The 14,788-nt window shown below is 57.9% G+C and overlaps 6 protein-coding genes across 6 annotated transcripts; 4 read left to right on the top strand and 2 right to left on the bottom strand.

Moving 5' to 3' along the window:
- The first annotated feature begins 1,374 nt into the window (after positions 1 to 1,374).
- Positions 1,375 to 4,740, top strand: B0T15DRAFT_178937 (sulfate transporter family-domain-containing protein). Its single transcript, XM_062862275.1, has 5 exons — positions 1,375 to 1,854; positions 1,912 to 2,057; positions 2,114 to 2,660; positions 2,734 to 3,593; positions 3,681 to 4,740. Exons 1-5 carry the CDS (start codon positions 1,608 to 1,610, stop codon positions 4,344 to 4,346), a joined length of 2,466 nt encoding a protein of 821 aa, XP_062723223.1. The 5' UTR covers positions 1,375 to 1,607; the 3' UTR covers positions 4,347 to 4,740.
- B0T15DRAFT_178941 (uncharacterized protein) lies at positions 4,740 to 8,495 on the bottom strand. Its single transcript, XM_062862276.1, has 2 exons — positions 5,785 to 8,495; positions 4,740 to 5,683 (listed from the first exon to the last, which is right to left on the bottom strand). Exons 1-2 carry the CDS (start codon positions 8,382 to 8,384, stop codon positions 5,134 to 5,136), a joined length of 3,150 nt encoding a protein of 1,049 aa, XP_062723222.1. The 5' UTR covers positions 8,385 to 8,495; the 3' UTR covers positions 4,740 to 5,133.
- Positions 8,496 to 8,680: 185 nt separating this feature from the next.
- B0T15DRAFT_178320 (signal peptidase complex catalytic subunit SEC11) lies at positions 8,681 to 9,573 on the top strand. Its single transcript, XM_062862271.1, has 4 exons — positions 8,681 to 8,916; positions 8,988 to 9,202; positions 9,265 to 9,366; positions 9,444 to 9,573. Exons 1-4 carry the CDS (start codon positions 8,836 to 8,838, stop codon positions 9,562 to 9,564), a joined length of 519 nt encoding a protein of 172 aa, XP_062723221.1. The 5' UTR covers positions 8,681 to 8,835; the 3' UTR covers positions 9,565 to 9,573.
- A 498-nt stretch (positions 9,574 to 10,071) lies between these two features.
- B0T15DRAFT_178249 (uncharacterized protein) lies at positions 10,072 to 11,841 on the top strand. Its single transcript, XM_062862270.1, has 2 exons — positions 10,072 to 10,765; positions 10,820 to 11,841. Exons 1-2 carry the CDS (start codon positions 10,319 to 10,321, stop codon positions 11,648 to 11,650), a joined length of 1,278 nt encoding a protein of 425 aa, XP_062723220.1. The 5' UTR covers positions 10,072 to 10,318; the 3' UTR covers positions 11,651 to 11,841.
- A 781-nt stretch (positions 11,842 to 12,622) lies between these two features.
- Positions 12,623 to 13,156, top strand: B0T15DRAFT_492916 (hydrophobic surface binding protein A-domain-containing protein; the record flags this gene model as incomplete). The annotated part of the gene is made up of 1 exon (XM_062866897.1): positions 12,623 to 13,156. One exon carries the CDS (start codon positions 12,623 to 12,625, stop codon positions 13,154 to 13,156), a length of 534 nt encoding a protein of 177 aa, XP_062723219.1.
- A 583-nt stretch (positions 13,157 to 13,739) lies between these two features.
- B0T15DRAFT_492915 (uncharacterized protein) lies at positions 13,740 to 14,675 on the bottom strand (the record flags this gene model as incomplete). Its single annotated transcript, XM_062866896.1, has 1 exon — positions 13,740 to 14,675. One exon carries the CDS (start codon positions 14,673 to 14,675, stop codon positions 13,740 to 13,742), a length of 936 nt encoding a protein of 311 aa, XP_062723218.1.
- Positions 14,676 to 14,788: the final 113 nt, after the last annotated feature.

The raw sequence follows: 14,788 nt of genomic DNA, 5'->3' as shown, positions 1-14,788 counted from the left end.
TCCAAATGAAGTGAAACTCTGATTGGGCCTCAACCCGGTCAACCCAAATGTCAGAACTTTGCGGCACCAAGCTCGTGGACTGCGGGGAAGCGAAGCATGCTCACATCGTGTGCTTGTCGAGGACGGACTGTGCCGGAAATGGTTGGACGTGGAGGATTTTGGGTTGATCGCGCAAGAGCATCCCTGGCATGTCGTCAGACGCTATCGGTGGGCAACAACCACCTTTTTGTCACGATGAGCCGGAGAGAATGCTGCACGCTACCCCCACGCCACGACCAAAGTGTGACAAAGAAATCATCGTTGAATATAATTACGAAATAGTTGGGAAAGAAACCTTGCTGAAGGCCCTTCAGCAGGGTCAATAGATCTCAGTTGAAAGCAGCAGAAGACACCTCAGACAACCAAGTTGGGGAGGCGAGAGTCGAAGTGGCTGGAAATGGTGTCATCGAGCGGCTTCGACTTCCTGGCCAATCAAAGCATAAGAACACGCAAAGAACGGGCACTTTCCGGAAGTGGAAGGCGTCGGGGAGCTGGCCACCGTTCCTGCCCAGTGCTGCACCTCATCGCTGCTTGCATCTGTTAAGACACGGCCGAACACCTGAGTGCGGGCTGGACTCGGAGTTGACGCTTATTATTAGTGTAACCAATAGCAATGGGCTACATTATCTTGGACCTCCTGCTCCGCAGCAACAACGATCCATTGTAACTTGAGCATGCCCGTTCAAAGCCAGGCACCTTGTGCTTCTTAAGCCTCCTATGGCGTGATTGATCCTGGAGCCTGGAGGTGAGGAGATCGCAGGAACTCGAAGCAGCGCAAAGGAGCGTCCTCATCAGGGAGCTTCAGAGTCTCCTGTGAGCAGGAATTACAATGATGGCAGGCAACAATGGGGATCTACGCGATCTCACAGCTTGTGTGAGGTGTGTGGGCAGAGTTCTTTCAACATGTCGCGCATGTCGTTGGTAAGAGAATGCCCCTAACGCTGCTCACCCTGTGGCCCCCATATGCAGGAGCCCTTGTAGCTTCCCAATATGCCTTACATACATACCATACCTTAGGTACACAGTACACACCCTGCCTTGGTATTGCTCACCTGGCGTCGTTCCCACGTTCTCCGTGCCATTATCCACACCAAAGATCATCAGGGGTCCCTAGCCGTACACGGTCTCGGTCTGCACCTCGCGCAGAAATAACCCGTCCCCAATCCCGGTCTAAAAAGCATCTTCGCCGCTGGGTCGCAGATATCCCGCGTGGAGATCAGCAAGGCTGGCCTGTCTTCCCGTGCTTCATTGCCTCCCATCCGGCTGGGACGACGAACAGTGGTCTGTTGTATCCCGTATTACTTAAACGATTCCGCGGGATCGCCCACCACGGGGATAGCCGCGCTGGGACACCACTCACGCAAGGGGTCGAGCTGGAGACCGGGGTTTCCATGGACCACACTTGGGGGTCGTCGAATGCAGCGGCCGCCTTGGTCTACTTATAACTTTTATAAAGGCCGCCTTGGTCTACTTATAACTTTTATAAGTCGCGGGCTGCGCGTCCCATATCTTCGTCGCTGCAGCCCAGCCCTTGGCCCACGCCACAGGGAGCCTGCCGAGAGTTCACCATGGTTCAGAACAAGCACGCCGAGCGCGTCAAGAGGCTCCTCGGAATTGATCCCGACCAGACGTTGGCTGACTCCGCACTCTACGACGATGGTCTCTACTTGGAAGAAGAGCCGTCTACCAAGGACGTCCTGCTCGGCCTCATCCCTACCATTCCCGGCACCGTCAGATACCTTAGGGAGCTGTTTCCATTCATAGGTTGGATTTTCCATTACAACCTGATATGGCTATTGGGTGACTTCATCGCTGGTGAGTTGAGCAAAAGCACCCAATTATTCTACATCCAAGGAGATTAACCGCCCGCAGGGGTCACGGTGGGCTTCGTCGTTGTGCCTCAGGGCATGGCTTACGCCCTGCTCGCCAACCTGCCACCCGAGTATGGCCTCTACACCTCATTCGTCGGCTTTCTCCTGTACTGGGCTTTCGCCACGTCCAAGGACATCACCATCGGTGTAAGTGCGGCGCCCCTGCCCCTCCCGCTCTCGACCAAGTCTGACCCCAGCGAAAGGCCGTCGCGGTCATGTCAACCATCGTTGGAAACATCATCATCAACGTACAGAAGACACACCCTGACCTCGCCGCCGAGACCATTGCCCGAAGCTTGGCCTTCATTTCCGGGGTAGTCCTCCTGTTTTTGGGCCTCGTCAGGGTCGGCTTCATAGTGGAGTTCATCCCATTGGTCGCCATCGGCGCCTTCATGACGGGCTCTGCGATCAGTATTGCTGCAGGCCAGGTCCCCGGCCTCATGGGCATTTCCGGCGTCAACACGCGCGAGGCTACCTACCTCGTCATCATCAACACGCTCAAAGGCTTGCCAAGGACCAAGCTGGATGCCGCCATGGGATTGACCGCCTTGTTCGGCCTCTACTTCATCCGATGGTTCTGCGGATATATGGGCCGGAGGTACCCGAAGCGCGCAAAGACATGGTTCTTCATCTCCACGCTGCGGATGGCCTTCATTGTGATTCTCTACATCCTCGTCAGCTGGCTGGTCAATAGGCACGTGTCCAAAGCCTCCAACGCAAAATTCAAGATTCTCGGCACTGTCCCAAGCGGTAGGTGAAGTGGAAATCCTACCTCCTCATGAGATGTGATTGCGCGGTTGCTAAACGCCCCAACCTACTCCAGGGTTTCAACATGTTGGAGCGCCGCAACTCGACTCCGAGATCCTCGAGGCCATCGGGCCGGAGATCCCCACCACAATCCTCGTGCTTCTGATCGAGCACATTGCCATCTCCAAGTCATTTGGCCGCATCAACAACTACATCATAGACCCTTCTCAGGAACTGGTCGCCCTTGGCTTCACCAATGTCTTCGGTCCGTTCCTGGGCGGATATCCCGCCACCGGGTCGTTCTCTCGGACGGCCATCAAGGCGAAGGCTGGGGTTAGGACCCCGCTCGCCGGCGTCTTCACCGCGGTCATTGTTCTCCTGGCGCTGTACGCACTGACGTCCGTGTTCTTCTATATCCCGTCCAGCGGGCTGTCGGCTATCATCATCCACGCCGTCGGCGACCTCATCACCCCCCCACGCGAAGTGTACCGTTACTGGCAGACGTCCCCTCTCGAGTTCGTCATCTTCTGGGCCGGCGTCTTGGTTGCCATCTTCACGTCCATTGAGAATGGTATCTACGTCACGGTCGGCGCCTCAGCCGGACTGCTACTCATCCGCGTCGCAAAGAGCCCGGGGAGATTCCTCGGCAAGGTTACCATTCACCGCGTATCCAGGGGCAGCATCCAAGGCGCCGCCGCTTCCCTCAACCGGGGCAGCGTGGACGGCGAGAAATCCCACGCCGCGTTCATCCCCCTCAGCCGGAGCGACCTTTCCAATCCGGAAGTCGATATACGGTCCCCATATCCCGGCGTCTTCATCTACCGCTTCGGCGAAGGCCTCAACTACCTGAACTCAGCCCGCCACCTCGACGTGCTCACCATCTACATCCTCGGCCGCACCCGCCGCACCCAACTCGACAAGTACGACAAGATCGGCGTAAGCACTCTATTTATTTATTCTTTTCTTTTTTTATTTTTTATTTTTTCTCTCTACCCGATCAAGGCTCTCTAACTCTCCCAAAAGGACCGCCCGTGGAACGACCCGGGCCCGCGCCCCGGCCGACGTCTCCTCCATATCAACAACAACAACAACAACAACAACAACAACGCCGAGCTCGCCGCGCGGCCCACCCTGCGCGCCGTCATCCTCGACTTCTCCGCCGTCAACTTCCTCGACGTGACCGCCGCCCAGGCCCTCGTCGACCTGCGCAACCAGTTCGACCGCTACGCCGCCCCGGACCGTGTCGCCTGGTACTTCGCGGGCGTCTCTAACCGCTGGACCAAGCGAGCCCTGGTGGCGTCTGGCTTTGGCGTCGACCGGGACCAATCCGGACCCGTGAATGGTGGTGGTGGTTCTGACGATGAAGACATTGGAAGAGAGCCGTTGATTGCTGTTGCTGCGGAGGCGGATGGTGGTGACGGTGGTGGTTCGCGGAATCCGAAGGCGGAGGTTGGGAGGTCTTCTTCTTCTAAGACCAAGGAGAAGAAGGAGGAGGTGGAGGAGGAGGTGGATATCGAGGCTGCTGCGGCTGGCGGCGAGGTCACGCCTGTCCCGTCGTCGGTGGATGTGGGCGGCGGGGGGAGGCTGGTGCCGTTGTATGGCGTCAATAGGCCGTTTTTCCATGTTGATGTGGGGACGGCGCTGGCGAGTGCGATTCGGAGGTTGGAGGGGGGGAGGAATGTGGATTGATGGGTGGTATGGCGGCGATTGCTTTTTGTTTAGAGATGGATGGGCCTGAGGTTTGGATATGCTATTTTGGAATAGCACCGCTCTTCTCTGAATACCGGTAGGTAAGCGGTAAGCTGCTAACCATGGCTTACTTATAAACTGACGATTTTATTTTTGGGTCTCTGGGCTTCAAATCTAGGATGATGAAGAGGATTCGTGCTGAGAAAGGCGATGTCTTATGATCTCATAATCTATTCTTCTCCACTTCCAGAAAACAACAGGCAGACGGACTGCTCCCCAGGGGTCAGTCAATGATAGTCGTTGATGAACAAGGTCTACTACACCCTCTAACCTCGACCACCAGCCCCCAGTAGCCTATCTACCTTAGTCAACGACTTCATGTTACCAATCGATCAGGACTGATCGATGCGGTGCTCTGCGTTCTCGAAGCAGATCACGTAAAGTTCCCTAGGCGGATCATGTCCGGATCTCACCGGGGGAGCCGAGAGTGAGCCTGCCCGGGATCAACTGTCTGTGTCGCCGCCAAGCCCGGTAGAGCCGGCCGGGGATGTGGGTCATCGGAGGACGGGAGGAGGACACCTCTCCATTGCTAGCCCTCCTCTGTCGCAGGCACTGTTTTAGAGAAGCACAACATCCGCCAGAGGATCTCACAGCCCATTACCTGTATCTGTGCTACTAAGGTAGGTAAGCATGGCAAGGTACTCCACTCATACCCCGGACTCGCATTTGAAATCATCGTACCTACTAGTACTCGTCCCAACAGCAGTGACAGACCAGAGTGCTGCCTTCAAAACCCCCTTAGGAACTCCTCCAACGAAATCGGCTTCCGCACAGCGTTGTTGATCCCCTCATGATACGTAACCCACACCTTGGCTCCCTCGCCACCTGCATCGCCGCCCTCTTCCCCCGTCCTCCCCCTCCCCCTCTTATTACTACTCTTTCCTCCCGTTCCTCCAGCAGCAGCAGCAGCAGCAGCATTCCCGTCTGTCTCTGCCAGCGGTCTCTCGACAATGACCCTGCCGAAGAAATCCCTCTTGACGGCACCCAGCTGCTGTCTCCGTTGCGTCTTGCTATTGTCAGGGGCGCTAGCGGTGGCGAAGTTCTCCTTGTCGGCGTCGTCAAGCTCCGGGTGGTAGGGATGGGCATGGCTGGCGCGGCCAGCAGATGATGAGGATGATGATCTCAGTCGGGCTTGCCGGGCCGCGTTTTCGCGCTGGGCGAGCGTCTTCTGCAGTTCCTGGTCCAGCACCTGGCGCACGGCGTAGCGCGTGGGAGGAGCCTGCGTGGCGAGGACATATGCGCCGGCTGTTTCAAAGTTTGCCAGGGCGTCGAGGTCCCTGAACACAAAGCGATAGTTAGCATTACCATACTTGATGAAAATGAACCAAAGAGAGCGAGAATAAAAAGAAAAAAAAAGTAAAGGAAAAAAAAAACGTACGGCTCCATCCGATAAACCCACTGCGTCCTCCCCGCCACCGGCGCACCACTCCCCTCTACGGGCTCGATCTTCCCCCTGTGCAAGGCGATCCCCAGCTCAGCCAGCACCTGCGCCGCGCGCCGGACCATCGCCTTCTCCCGCTCTCGCCGGACCGAGGCGACTGCCCCGCCGAACTTGTCGCTGCTCCCGCCCACGACGACCGGCTTCACATCCGGAGAGACCATGCGGACCAGATACGGCAGGAAGTCGGTGGCGATGTCCTCGGGGCTGCGGAACGCGCGCGTCAGCGCGGGCGACATCTGGCCGTGGATCGCCTGCAGCGCGGCGCGGTTGGCCTTCTCGGCCTCGTGCGCGGCATAGTCGGCTCTCGGGCCCGAGAAGGGCAGAGGCGCCGCGTTGGCGTCGTCGGCTGCCGTCTCGTCACCCCATCTTCCGCCGCCGCCGCCGTATGCGGCTTGGGAGTGGTACCGGCGCGGCGAGGCGAAGAGATGATGGCAGGCGAGCACGGGCTGACTGGCGTAGGGAGCGAGCTCCCAGTCTTGGCTGGAGTAGAGACGGGAGGTGCACGTGTCGTGGAAGTGCAGCCACTCGTAGGCGAGGTCGGGTTTGGTGAGGAAGGAGTCGTCGTTGAACTCGCGGTTGGGGTACTCGAGGAAGATCTCCGTCATAATGCGGTCGATCTCGCCCGAGGTGTCGATCATTTCGCCAAGACGGGACATGGCGTATTTCGTTTGCTGTTCAGCGAAGCCGAGTTGCGCTTGGGGTTGCTCGTGCCGGGTGACTTTGTCTGGTTGGAACGTCGGCGCGGACTGCTTTGGGAAGCCGGCGCCTTCCTGGAAGACGCGGGCGACGATCTCCTTGACACCGCCGCGTCCCAGGCCTCTGGCACCGCCGCCGCCGTGGGCCAGGTCATGGATGATGTGTCTGTCCAGCCATTGGCGCGTGAGGCAGGGGGTGGCGTCCTTGGAGGTTGCTCGCAGCCGGCCGGCTACCCATTCTCCCACTACCATGACACCCCGGAGATCACCCTCGGCGTTGCTTTCGGCGCCCCGTTTTGCGTCAATTCCACTGGTCATGCCCCAAGCCGCTTCGCACAACTTCCGCACCGCATCCTTCTCGCAAGGGATGCCTTCCTTCTCAAAGACCGTCTTCAGTCGAGTGACGACTGCCTCCACCGGTGGCTTCCCGACGTGAATGACCTCCGCCAGCCCGGACTGCCGCAGCGGCCGCAGCGAAGGGTGGTAAACATCATTGCAGATCAGAATCAGCGGCCTCATCTGCCGGAAATCGTCGCCCTTCTTCTTCCTCCGCCCCATCGTGGAACCGGTCGCGCCCCCTGAACTGTTCTTCTGGTCCAGCAGGACCAGATCAATCAGCGCCTTCACGAACCCGCCCTCACCGGAACCGCCAGACCCGCCAACCACTCCATCCACCTCGTCAACAACCACGCACACCGGACGGGCGACCTTCTGCTGCTTTCCTGGCTCGGACCGCTTGTTCTCCACCGTCTTGACGCTCTCGGTGCCCAAGCTCGTCCGAATCCGCCCCTTGACGATGTCTTTGCTGCGCTCGTCGCTGGCATTGATCTCCATGACCTCGTACCCGGCCTGCCGGGCGCAGACGTGGGCCAAGGTGGTCTTGCCGAGCCCCGGAGGACCGTGCAGCATCAGGATCTTGCGGTGCGGCTTCTCTTCTTCCGGTTGCTGGCCCTGGCCCTGTTGCCCACCGTGCCTCCTGCTGCCGCTGGCCGAGTTCTTGCCCTTTGTGGCGTGCGGAAAGACGATGGGGTCCCAGCGCTTCAGCCAGCGGAGGACTTGGCGGTTGGTCAGGTCGTCGCCGACGAGGTCCATGAAGTTGCGGGCGCGGTATTTCTCGGTCCAGAGCAAGGTGCGCTTCGGCTTCTTAGCGTTGGTGGGTTGAGCTTCGACGGAGCGGATGGGTTTATCGGGGTTGGCAGGCGGCGTGATGGGGGCTGCTGCTGCTGATACAGCCTCGCACTCTTTGCGTGCTTGGGCGAGTTCCTTGTTGGCGCTGTCGAGCAGTTCGTGGATGGCGATGCCGTAGTAGCTCTTGTGCGCGCGGCCTTCCTTAGTTCTTGAGCGCGCTGCTACCATGGACGCGTAGGAGATGGCTGGGGTGGCCTTCCGCTCGCGGATGGGCACGGTCTTGCCGGAACATGTCGATATGTGGTACGGAGTCGGGCTTGGATTGCCGCTTGTGAACGATGACAGTATACGCGAACCATGAGTGCCGAAGAGACGCTCGTAACGTTCTGCTTCTTCCTCGGATTCCACGTGCAGCTGACTATCAGGAGGGGTCGAGATAACCTCCTGAGCAGCCGGCAGCGTCTCGTTCAATCTCTCGCTGGCGCGTTCCTGATTTCCGTGCTCTACCTGGGCATTGTGGTTGTCTTGCCGCAGCATCCGCCGCTTAGGCGACGGTTGTTCGGGCGTCTCATCATCATCAGAGTCATCATCGGCGAGAAACCCGCCGAGAACGCGGGGTTTAGGCGGCCTCGGCGCGTCAGTCTCTCGAGGTCGCTTGTTGATCGCGGGCGACGAACTGGCCGGGAAGGTGATCGGAGAGGAGGGCGCCAGCATTCTTGTGCCAATCGATTAGGTTATCCTCGGACAGATTAGCAGGGATGCATGACACAAGGGATCCGCTGGATTGTTGGTGTTGCGGTCAAATGTTGCAACCGGCGTATGGCGATGCGAAAGACGCGCTTCCGGAATCCGCACACGCCTAAGCGCGTCTCAATCAATCTAAGGCAACACAGCCAATTGCATCGCGTTCCGTTGCCAACTCGGGCAGGTTGCGAAAAGGTAGGGTTAGGGCTCTCTATTATCTTCGAGTCCTCATTATCGTACCCACCTTTCGAGCGCTGTCCAATCACCACGCATCGCATGAATCTCATAGGCACAGTGTCCATTCGAGCTCCAGCTGCCAGAAACACCATAACTTCGGTTTCGACCGCCATCCCCGGGACAGCAGCAACTTCACATCACATGTTACGCGGCAGCACGGTAGCGATTCTGCACCTTTCTTAAAATGCTGTCCAGCTTACAGAACCCGCGGCAAGCTGCCGCGCAGCTCATGAATTTCGGCCTGATCCTCTCGACCGCATTCATGGTGGGTGTCTTGCGCCTCTCCCTGTCCATCGCACAGCCAATTGGGCACATTAAGTTGACTCTACGTTTCAGATGTGGAAAGGCCTCTCGGTTATCACGGATTCACCATCGCCGATCGTCGTCGTCCTCTCTGGGAGCATGGAACCGGCCTTCCAACGTGGCGATCTGCTCCTCCTCTGGAACCGCAATCTCCTCTCCGAAACCAACGTAGGCGAAATCGTCGTGTACAATGTGAAGGGCAAAGACATCCCGATAGTGCACCGGGTGGTCAGGAAGTTTGGAACTGGGTTCGTGTTTTCGTCGCGGGTAGCTCCCGGTGCTGTTCAGTTCGGCTAACAGCACCTCCCAGGCCTGAGGCAAAGCTGCTTACCAAGGGAGACAACAATCCGGCGGACGATACCGAGCTCTATGCCCGTGGACAGGATTATCTGAACAGGAAAGACATTGTTGGGTAAGTACTAAGAAAGCATTCCGTCTCGCGAGCTTCGATGCGAGGATTGTCGGACACTGACTGATAGTGCAACACAGAAGCGTCGTCGGGTATATGCCCTTCGTTGGTTACGTGACCATCATGCTCTCCGAACACCCGTGGCTCAAAACGGTCATGCTAGGGTTAATGGGTCTGGTAGTGGTTCTGCAGAGAGAGTAGGATAAGCGAATGCCACGTTAGCAGTTTGAATTCAGCTCTCGCTGTCGGCAGCCATGAGGACGGCCAGATTCTCTGCGGTCAGTCCTCGATTGTCCGCCGTCCCTCGCAATGCCAGATGCATCGGGTCTGGCCGGAAAGGACACGTGATGGTTGACCCCTTTCATTGAATCATTGGCCCCTGGCATTGACCCTGCGAAGAACTTGTGTGCGGGGCAGATGCCTAGCTCTGACCGGCGATTTGGCCTGAAGAGTGTTGTCATTCCCGCCGGAGGGAGGTTATGAGTCAGTTTGCAGAGAAGTTGTGTCTTCTGCCTGTTCTATCCATACGGCTCATCACCCTCATCTCAGCCACATGCACACGCAGGAGATCTTCCAGCTTTTGCTGAGGTGGTTGAAGGCCAGGTCAGGCCAGTAGCAGCAGGGTCCCAGGCGCCGAGTCTTGGCAACCCTTTCCCGCTTGGCGGCTCGCGCTCTGCGTTTGCGTGCCCTTGCCAAGGACGAGCTAAACTGCTCTCGATACAGCGTCTTCGAGCTGTCAGGCAGGATGCAACCTAATCTTAAAATTGAACCATCCTCTGTCTGCCTTTTCTCCGTTCTGTCTCGCGCCGTTCACTCGTTTTGTCGCTCGTTTTCAGAAAACCACGCTCCCTTACGCGCTTGGACATTCCGAGTCACTCCTTAAAACACCCGAATTGAAGCATCCCTCACTTGACTCGCGACGGAAGGAACACTTCGCAGTGATAAGACGCCTACGATGGCAAATGATGACGACGCAACCACGAGGGCGAGCCCAGCGCAATTGAGCGGGGAGCAGGAGAGGGCGAAGACACAGAATGGAACGGGCCATCAGCAAACAGAGCGTGAATCGCAGCAAGATAGCGGCAATGACTCGGCCCCGCCGCTGCCACCGAGGGCTCTTCCGCCTCCTCACCAAGCCTCCGTCAAGGCCCGGCCGCTACCACCACTGCCCGGCGCTCATTTCGCACCTCTGCCGGTACACCTGCCACCTCAGCAGCCACCCGATTTTCAACGCCCACGCTACCCCGGTTGGGAGAAGACGAAACTGGTGCTCCAAAGTGTATCCCTCGTTGCGGCGGCAGTCATATTCGGCATCGGTGTCGCTTTTGGCTACAACGTCGTCCGTTACTTCCCCCGCGACTACTTCCAGGTCGAGCTGGAAGTTGCGCTTTCTTTCGCTCCGGTATGCTTGACTTCCCCTCGTGTCCATAAGCATGGCCTAACCAGGCCGCAACAGGCTGGCGCTGCGATTGCGATAACCGCACTTGACTTCCTTAAGCGATATACCTCCAAGCGACAATACGGCCTTCATCCGGGGGCTCTTGTCGCTTTTCATCTCATTACCTGGCTTGTCGCGGTTGCGGCTGTTACCATCGTTGCTATCTATGTGTCAGACGAAGAGTACAACTACAGTAGCTATGATTACGATTCTGACGACCAGCCAGTCGACGAGTATGCTCGCCGCTTCGAGCAGAACATGTATTTCCAGAACGTTCTGCTCGGATTCGACTGTGTCCTTCTCTTCGTCCACTTTGTCTTGTTCGTCGGCGCTTGTGTCGAGACAAACCGAGTTGAGAGAGCGAGGAAGCAGGTTGTGGTTGTCCAAGTGCCGTATGGCGCCCCTGGGCCCTACCCCAACCCACAGTACCCTGTTTATGGGTCACCGCAGTCAATTGTGCCGCAGTCAAGGTCGCAGCCAGGACGGTATCCGGGCCCGGTGATGGCCCCGGTGCCGCGACAAGCGGGCGCGGGAACCGACCCGGCATCGCCTCAACCGGCCGCTTTGTACGGAGGCTACTACGCACCTGCACCACCGGAGATGGCTTGGACAGCCGCCCAACAGCAGTCTAATCCCGGACTGTTGCAGGGTTACTACGCACCCGGCACTGTCCCCGCAGGGACGCCCAGTAATTCTGCACGGCAGTCTCGGCGAGGGCCATCGGCTTCCGGTGCCATCAGCTCGGGGTCTCGACGGTCGCAAGCCCAGGCGGCGACTCCGGTTGAGGAGCAACACCAACAGCAGGGTCAATCGGGCCATGAGGGGACTGTTGCAGAGAAACCTACTTGAGGATGAAGATATGCTGGATACCATGTTACAGGGGAGAAATCTGGGACAAGATCTTGAAGTATCGGTGGAGTCCTTCACACCACTATCAACTTGGAGCCTTCCTCCGAAATCTAATCTAATCACTGGGGGCGTTCCGCGCGCCGCCTCGCTAACTCCTCTCTTTCTCAAGCGCCAAGTTGTCTGACTGTGCCAGCATGTGTCCACCTCCTCCCTCGTTTGTTCCGCTCCCACACCCCAACAGTAATCGCTAGCTTCATCCACGACCTCTTAGTACACACGAAAGGGAAACTCTATTCACATGCTGCGGCGCTCATTCGGCACCCAGAACGCCTCGGTGTGGATCCAGATTAAGGTTACATTTCCCCAGAGATGAGCATGGGGTGCTCGTCGATCCATCGCTATGATCGCCTTGAACCTGGTAGTTAACGGTTCCTGTCCTCCCCCGCATTCCGCTGCGCTTATTTTGCTTATTTTCTCCGGGCGGCCATCCTCGCTGCCTTACACCATCTTTACATACGATGAGGACCCGCCTACCTCCTTTCGGCATCTGCTCAGGTCGATCTCGGCCGGCATCGACCTGGATCCCGCGCACAATGGTTCGATGTACTCCAACATCCAATGCCCTGTACCGGGCCCCGGGAAATTTCCGTCCACATCGCGCTCTAGGTAGAACCTGCCGTTATTTGGAGGGGGGATGCTTCACTGGGCAGGCGGGGTACGAAAGCCTGGGTCGTGACTGCCAACTGCGCTGCCCGGATGGGAAATGCTTGCGGATGTGAACATGATATTACGTCTTGCGGACAGGAGTCGGAAGGCACGACGTCTCGTCACTGTCGTCACTACTGGGCTACAAGAACTCCGTGGAATCCTCACAGAACCATTTCCTGCTTACCTACGATCATCACCGCGACACTTGCGTACAATCCTCAAGCCAGCATATACCAGTTCCTCCTCACCGAGAAATCTACGAAGATGCAGCTCACCACCGTCCTTGCTCCCCTTGCCTTCATCGGCCTCGCCACCGCACACGTGGGCAATAACACATCCGCATCCATCGTCTCGGCCCTGGCCATCGTCAACAACGCAACCGTCGACCTCGGTGACGCTGTCACCAAGTGGGATGGCGAGCTGCTCGGCACGCTGCCCATCCTCGCCGCCAGCACCGCGCTGCTGATCGATGTCAAGAAAGGCACCATAATTGCGAAGGAGAGCGACCCACTCGACACGGCCGGGGCGCTCAGCGTCGCGGGGGCGACCAACACGCTCGTGGCGTCGGTCAACACCACGCTGACGGCGCTGATTGAATCGAAGGACAAGTTTGACCGCCTGCTCCTGTCGCCGCTCATCTTTGGCAACTTGGAGCTGCAACAGAAGGCGACGAGCAAAATGAGCGACGCCATCATTGATAAGCTGCCCGATGAGCTGGAGGAGGTCGCCGAGAACCTCGTGGCGCCGATTGATGCTGGTTTTGAGGAGGCTATTGATGCCTACCGCCCGGGCTTCTAAAAGGGGAATGGGGAAATCATGTGATATTTGCGGACCGGAAGTACCTGAATCATGATATGACTGAAGACGGGGGTGTTCTCTTCGCTGTATTTACTTGCTATTGCTACAACTTTGAACTGCACTTCAATTTAAGCCAACGGCTTGAACCCCAGTCATACGCACCTACCTTCACCTCAGAGACATGTTCGAAGATAGTAACAGGTGATTAGCCAGTTCCAAAAGTAACACTATTGTTATAGATCCGTCTCTAATAAAGGTTTGACATATACAAGCCATATTTGTTTGATTGTGCGGCAGATCCGACTCGTCATAAGCCCTCCCTAATCAATTGTTGGGGTTATCCCACGACCCTGAAGCCACCTCAGGCGTGCGCGTTACAGAACAGCAGATGATTTTGACAACTTGAACTTGGAGCAGTGATTCCCCATCCACGCTTGATCTTCCGAACACACATAAAGACAATCTGCATCCCCTCCCCAGCGCATTTCCCCCATGAACCCCCGTGAAAAAGCCTTCCCCCGTCGCTTCACTCCTCAAGAATTACACTTTAGCTGCTTCCCCCGCCCGTTCGTTCACGAATACCTTAATTCGGGACCTGCCGGCCAGCACTCCCGGTCTCCTTGCATTTGTAGTTCTGCTCCCACAGCAACTCCAACTCCATCTTCTCCGCCACCAGCCGCCTGTGCCTCTGCTCCAGAGCCTGGATATACAGCCGCGCGCGCTCCAGCACCTCCCCCTTGCTCACCCTCCGCTCACCAAACCCACCGCCGGTCCCGGCAGCATCGTGTTCGGACCCGCTGCCGCTGCTGGACGACCTGGTCTTGCCGGCGGCGCCTTCCGGGAGCGGGCCCCTCGCGCTGACCACGACCGGCTCGTGGGAAGTCAGCGTAAGCGGCGGTAGCGGTATCCGCACCTGCGAGCTGTTCGGGGCTCCGCTTCCTCCCGGAGGGAGAAGGGGTTGAGGAGGAGGAGGGACAGACGGGAGCGGCTTCCTGCTGGGGACTTCTCTTCCTCCGGAAGGGGGAGAAAGAAAAGGAGGGAGGTGGAGAGGTGGTGAGGGGACAGAAGGAGGCGGCTTGCGTAACTTGCCGCTTTCTCCTGTGCTGTTGGCCGCGGGCAGGACTTCGAGAAGGCGCTTGAAGTGGCTGTTAAGCTTCTGGCGGTACTTCTGCTCGACCAGGTTGTGCTGGCCCTTGCCCGGGGGACGACGCGTTTTCTTCATCCGTGGCCGGGCCGTGGGCGGAGAGGCATCATCGGCGCTCTCGGTCTCGTTGTCGTCGGGGTCGGAAATGTAATCGGGTTTGGTGCTGCTGGGGTTTGTAGCGACTGGGTTCGGGGATGAGGATGATTGGCCTTCCTGCCACTCTCTCTTGCTGCTCGGCAACCGACGTCGCCTCTGCTTCGGCGCTTCTCCATTATCCTCTCCCTCCGGCCCGTGGGGTCGTTTCTTTGACCCTGCCTTGTTGGGACTCGGCGTCTGGGATTCTTGGTCGCTTGCGTCACGATTGCAGATGTCCATTATTCCCAGATGGCGTGGCTTGCTGTTGTGGATTTCCGCTCGCATGCTGCCGAAGGTGAACGTGGGAGCCCACTGGTACTTGGGGACTCGTGTAGAGGCGTCAAAGCTTGAAC

This window comes from Chaetomium strumarium (assembly GCF_033439665.1).
Source record: "Chaetomium strumarium strain CBS 333.67 chromosome Unknown B0T15scaffold_3, whole genome shotgun sequence".
NCBI classification, from domain to species: domain Eukaryota; kingdom Fungi; phylum Ascomycota; class Sordariomycetes; order Sordariales; family Chaetomiaceae; genus Chaetomium; species Chaetomium strumarium.
The sequence above is the reverse complement of the archived record's forward strand: the minus strand, read 5'-3'. Positions and strand labels throughout refer to the sequence as shown.

Excerpts from the sequence above, each read along its gene's own strand:
- B0T15DRAFT_178937 (XM_062862275.1), top strand. The coding sequence starts at position 1,608 with ATGGTTCAGAACAAGCACGCCGAGCGCGTCAAGAGGCTCCTCGGAATT. Across the intron at positions 2,058-2,113 it reads CCAAGGACATCACCATCGGT|GCCGTCGCGGTCATGTCAAC; the intron begins GTAAGTGCGGCG and ends CCCCAGCGAAAG. Across the intron at positions 2,661-2,733 it reads TCTCGGCACTGTCCCAAGCG|GGTTTCAACATGTTGGAGCG; the intron begins GTAGGTGAAGTG and ends AACCTACTCCAG.
- B0T15DRAFT_178941 (XM_062862276.1), bottom strand. The coding sequence starts at position 8,384 with ATGCTGGCGCCCTCCTCTCCGATCACCTTCCCGGCCAGTTCGTCGCCC. Across the intron at positions 5,684-5,784 it reads TGGGTTTATCGGATGGAGCC|GGACCTCGACGCCCTGGCAA; the intron begins GTACGTTTTTTT and ends CTTTGTGTTCAG.
- B0T15DRAFT_178320 (XM_062862271.1), top strand. The coding sequence starts at position 8,836 with ATGCTGTCCAGCTTACAGAACCCGCGGCAAGCTGCCGCGCAGCTCATG. Across the intron at positions 8,917-8,987 it reads TCCTCTCGACCGCATTCATG|ATGTGGAAAGGCCTCTCGGT; the intron begins GTGGGTGTCTTG and ends TCTACGTTTCAG. Across the intron at positions 9,367-9,443 it reads AACAGGAAAGACATTGTTGG|AAGCGTCGTCGGGTATATGC; the intron begins GTAAGTACTAAG and ends AGTGCAACACAG.
- B0T15DRAFT_178249 (XM_062862270.1), top strand. The coding sequence starts at position 10,319 with ATGGCAAATGATGACGACGCAACCACGAGGGCGAGCCCAGCGCAATTG. Across the intron at positions 10,766-10,819 it reads TTGCGCTTTCTTTCGCTCCG|GCTGGCGCTGCGATTGCGAT; the intron begins GTATGCTTGACT and ends AGGCCGCAACAG.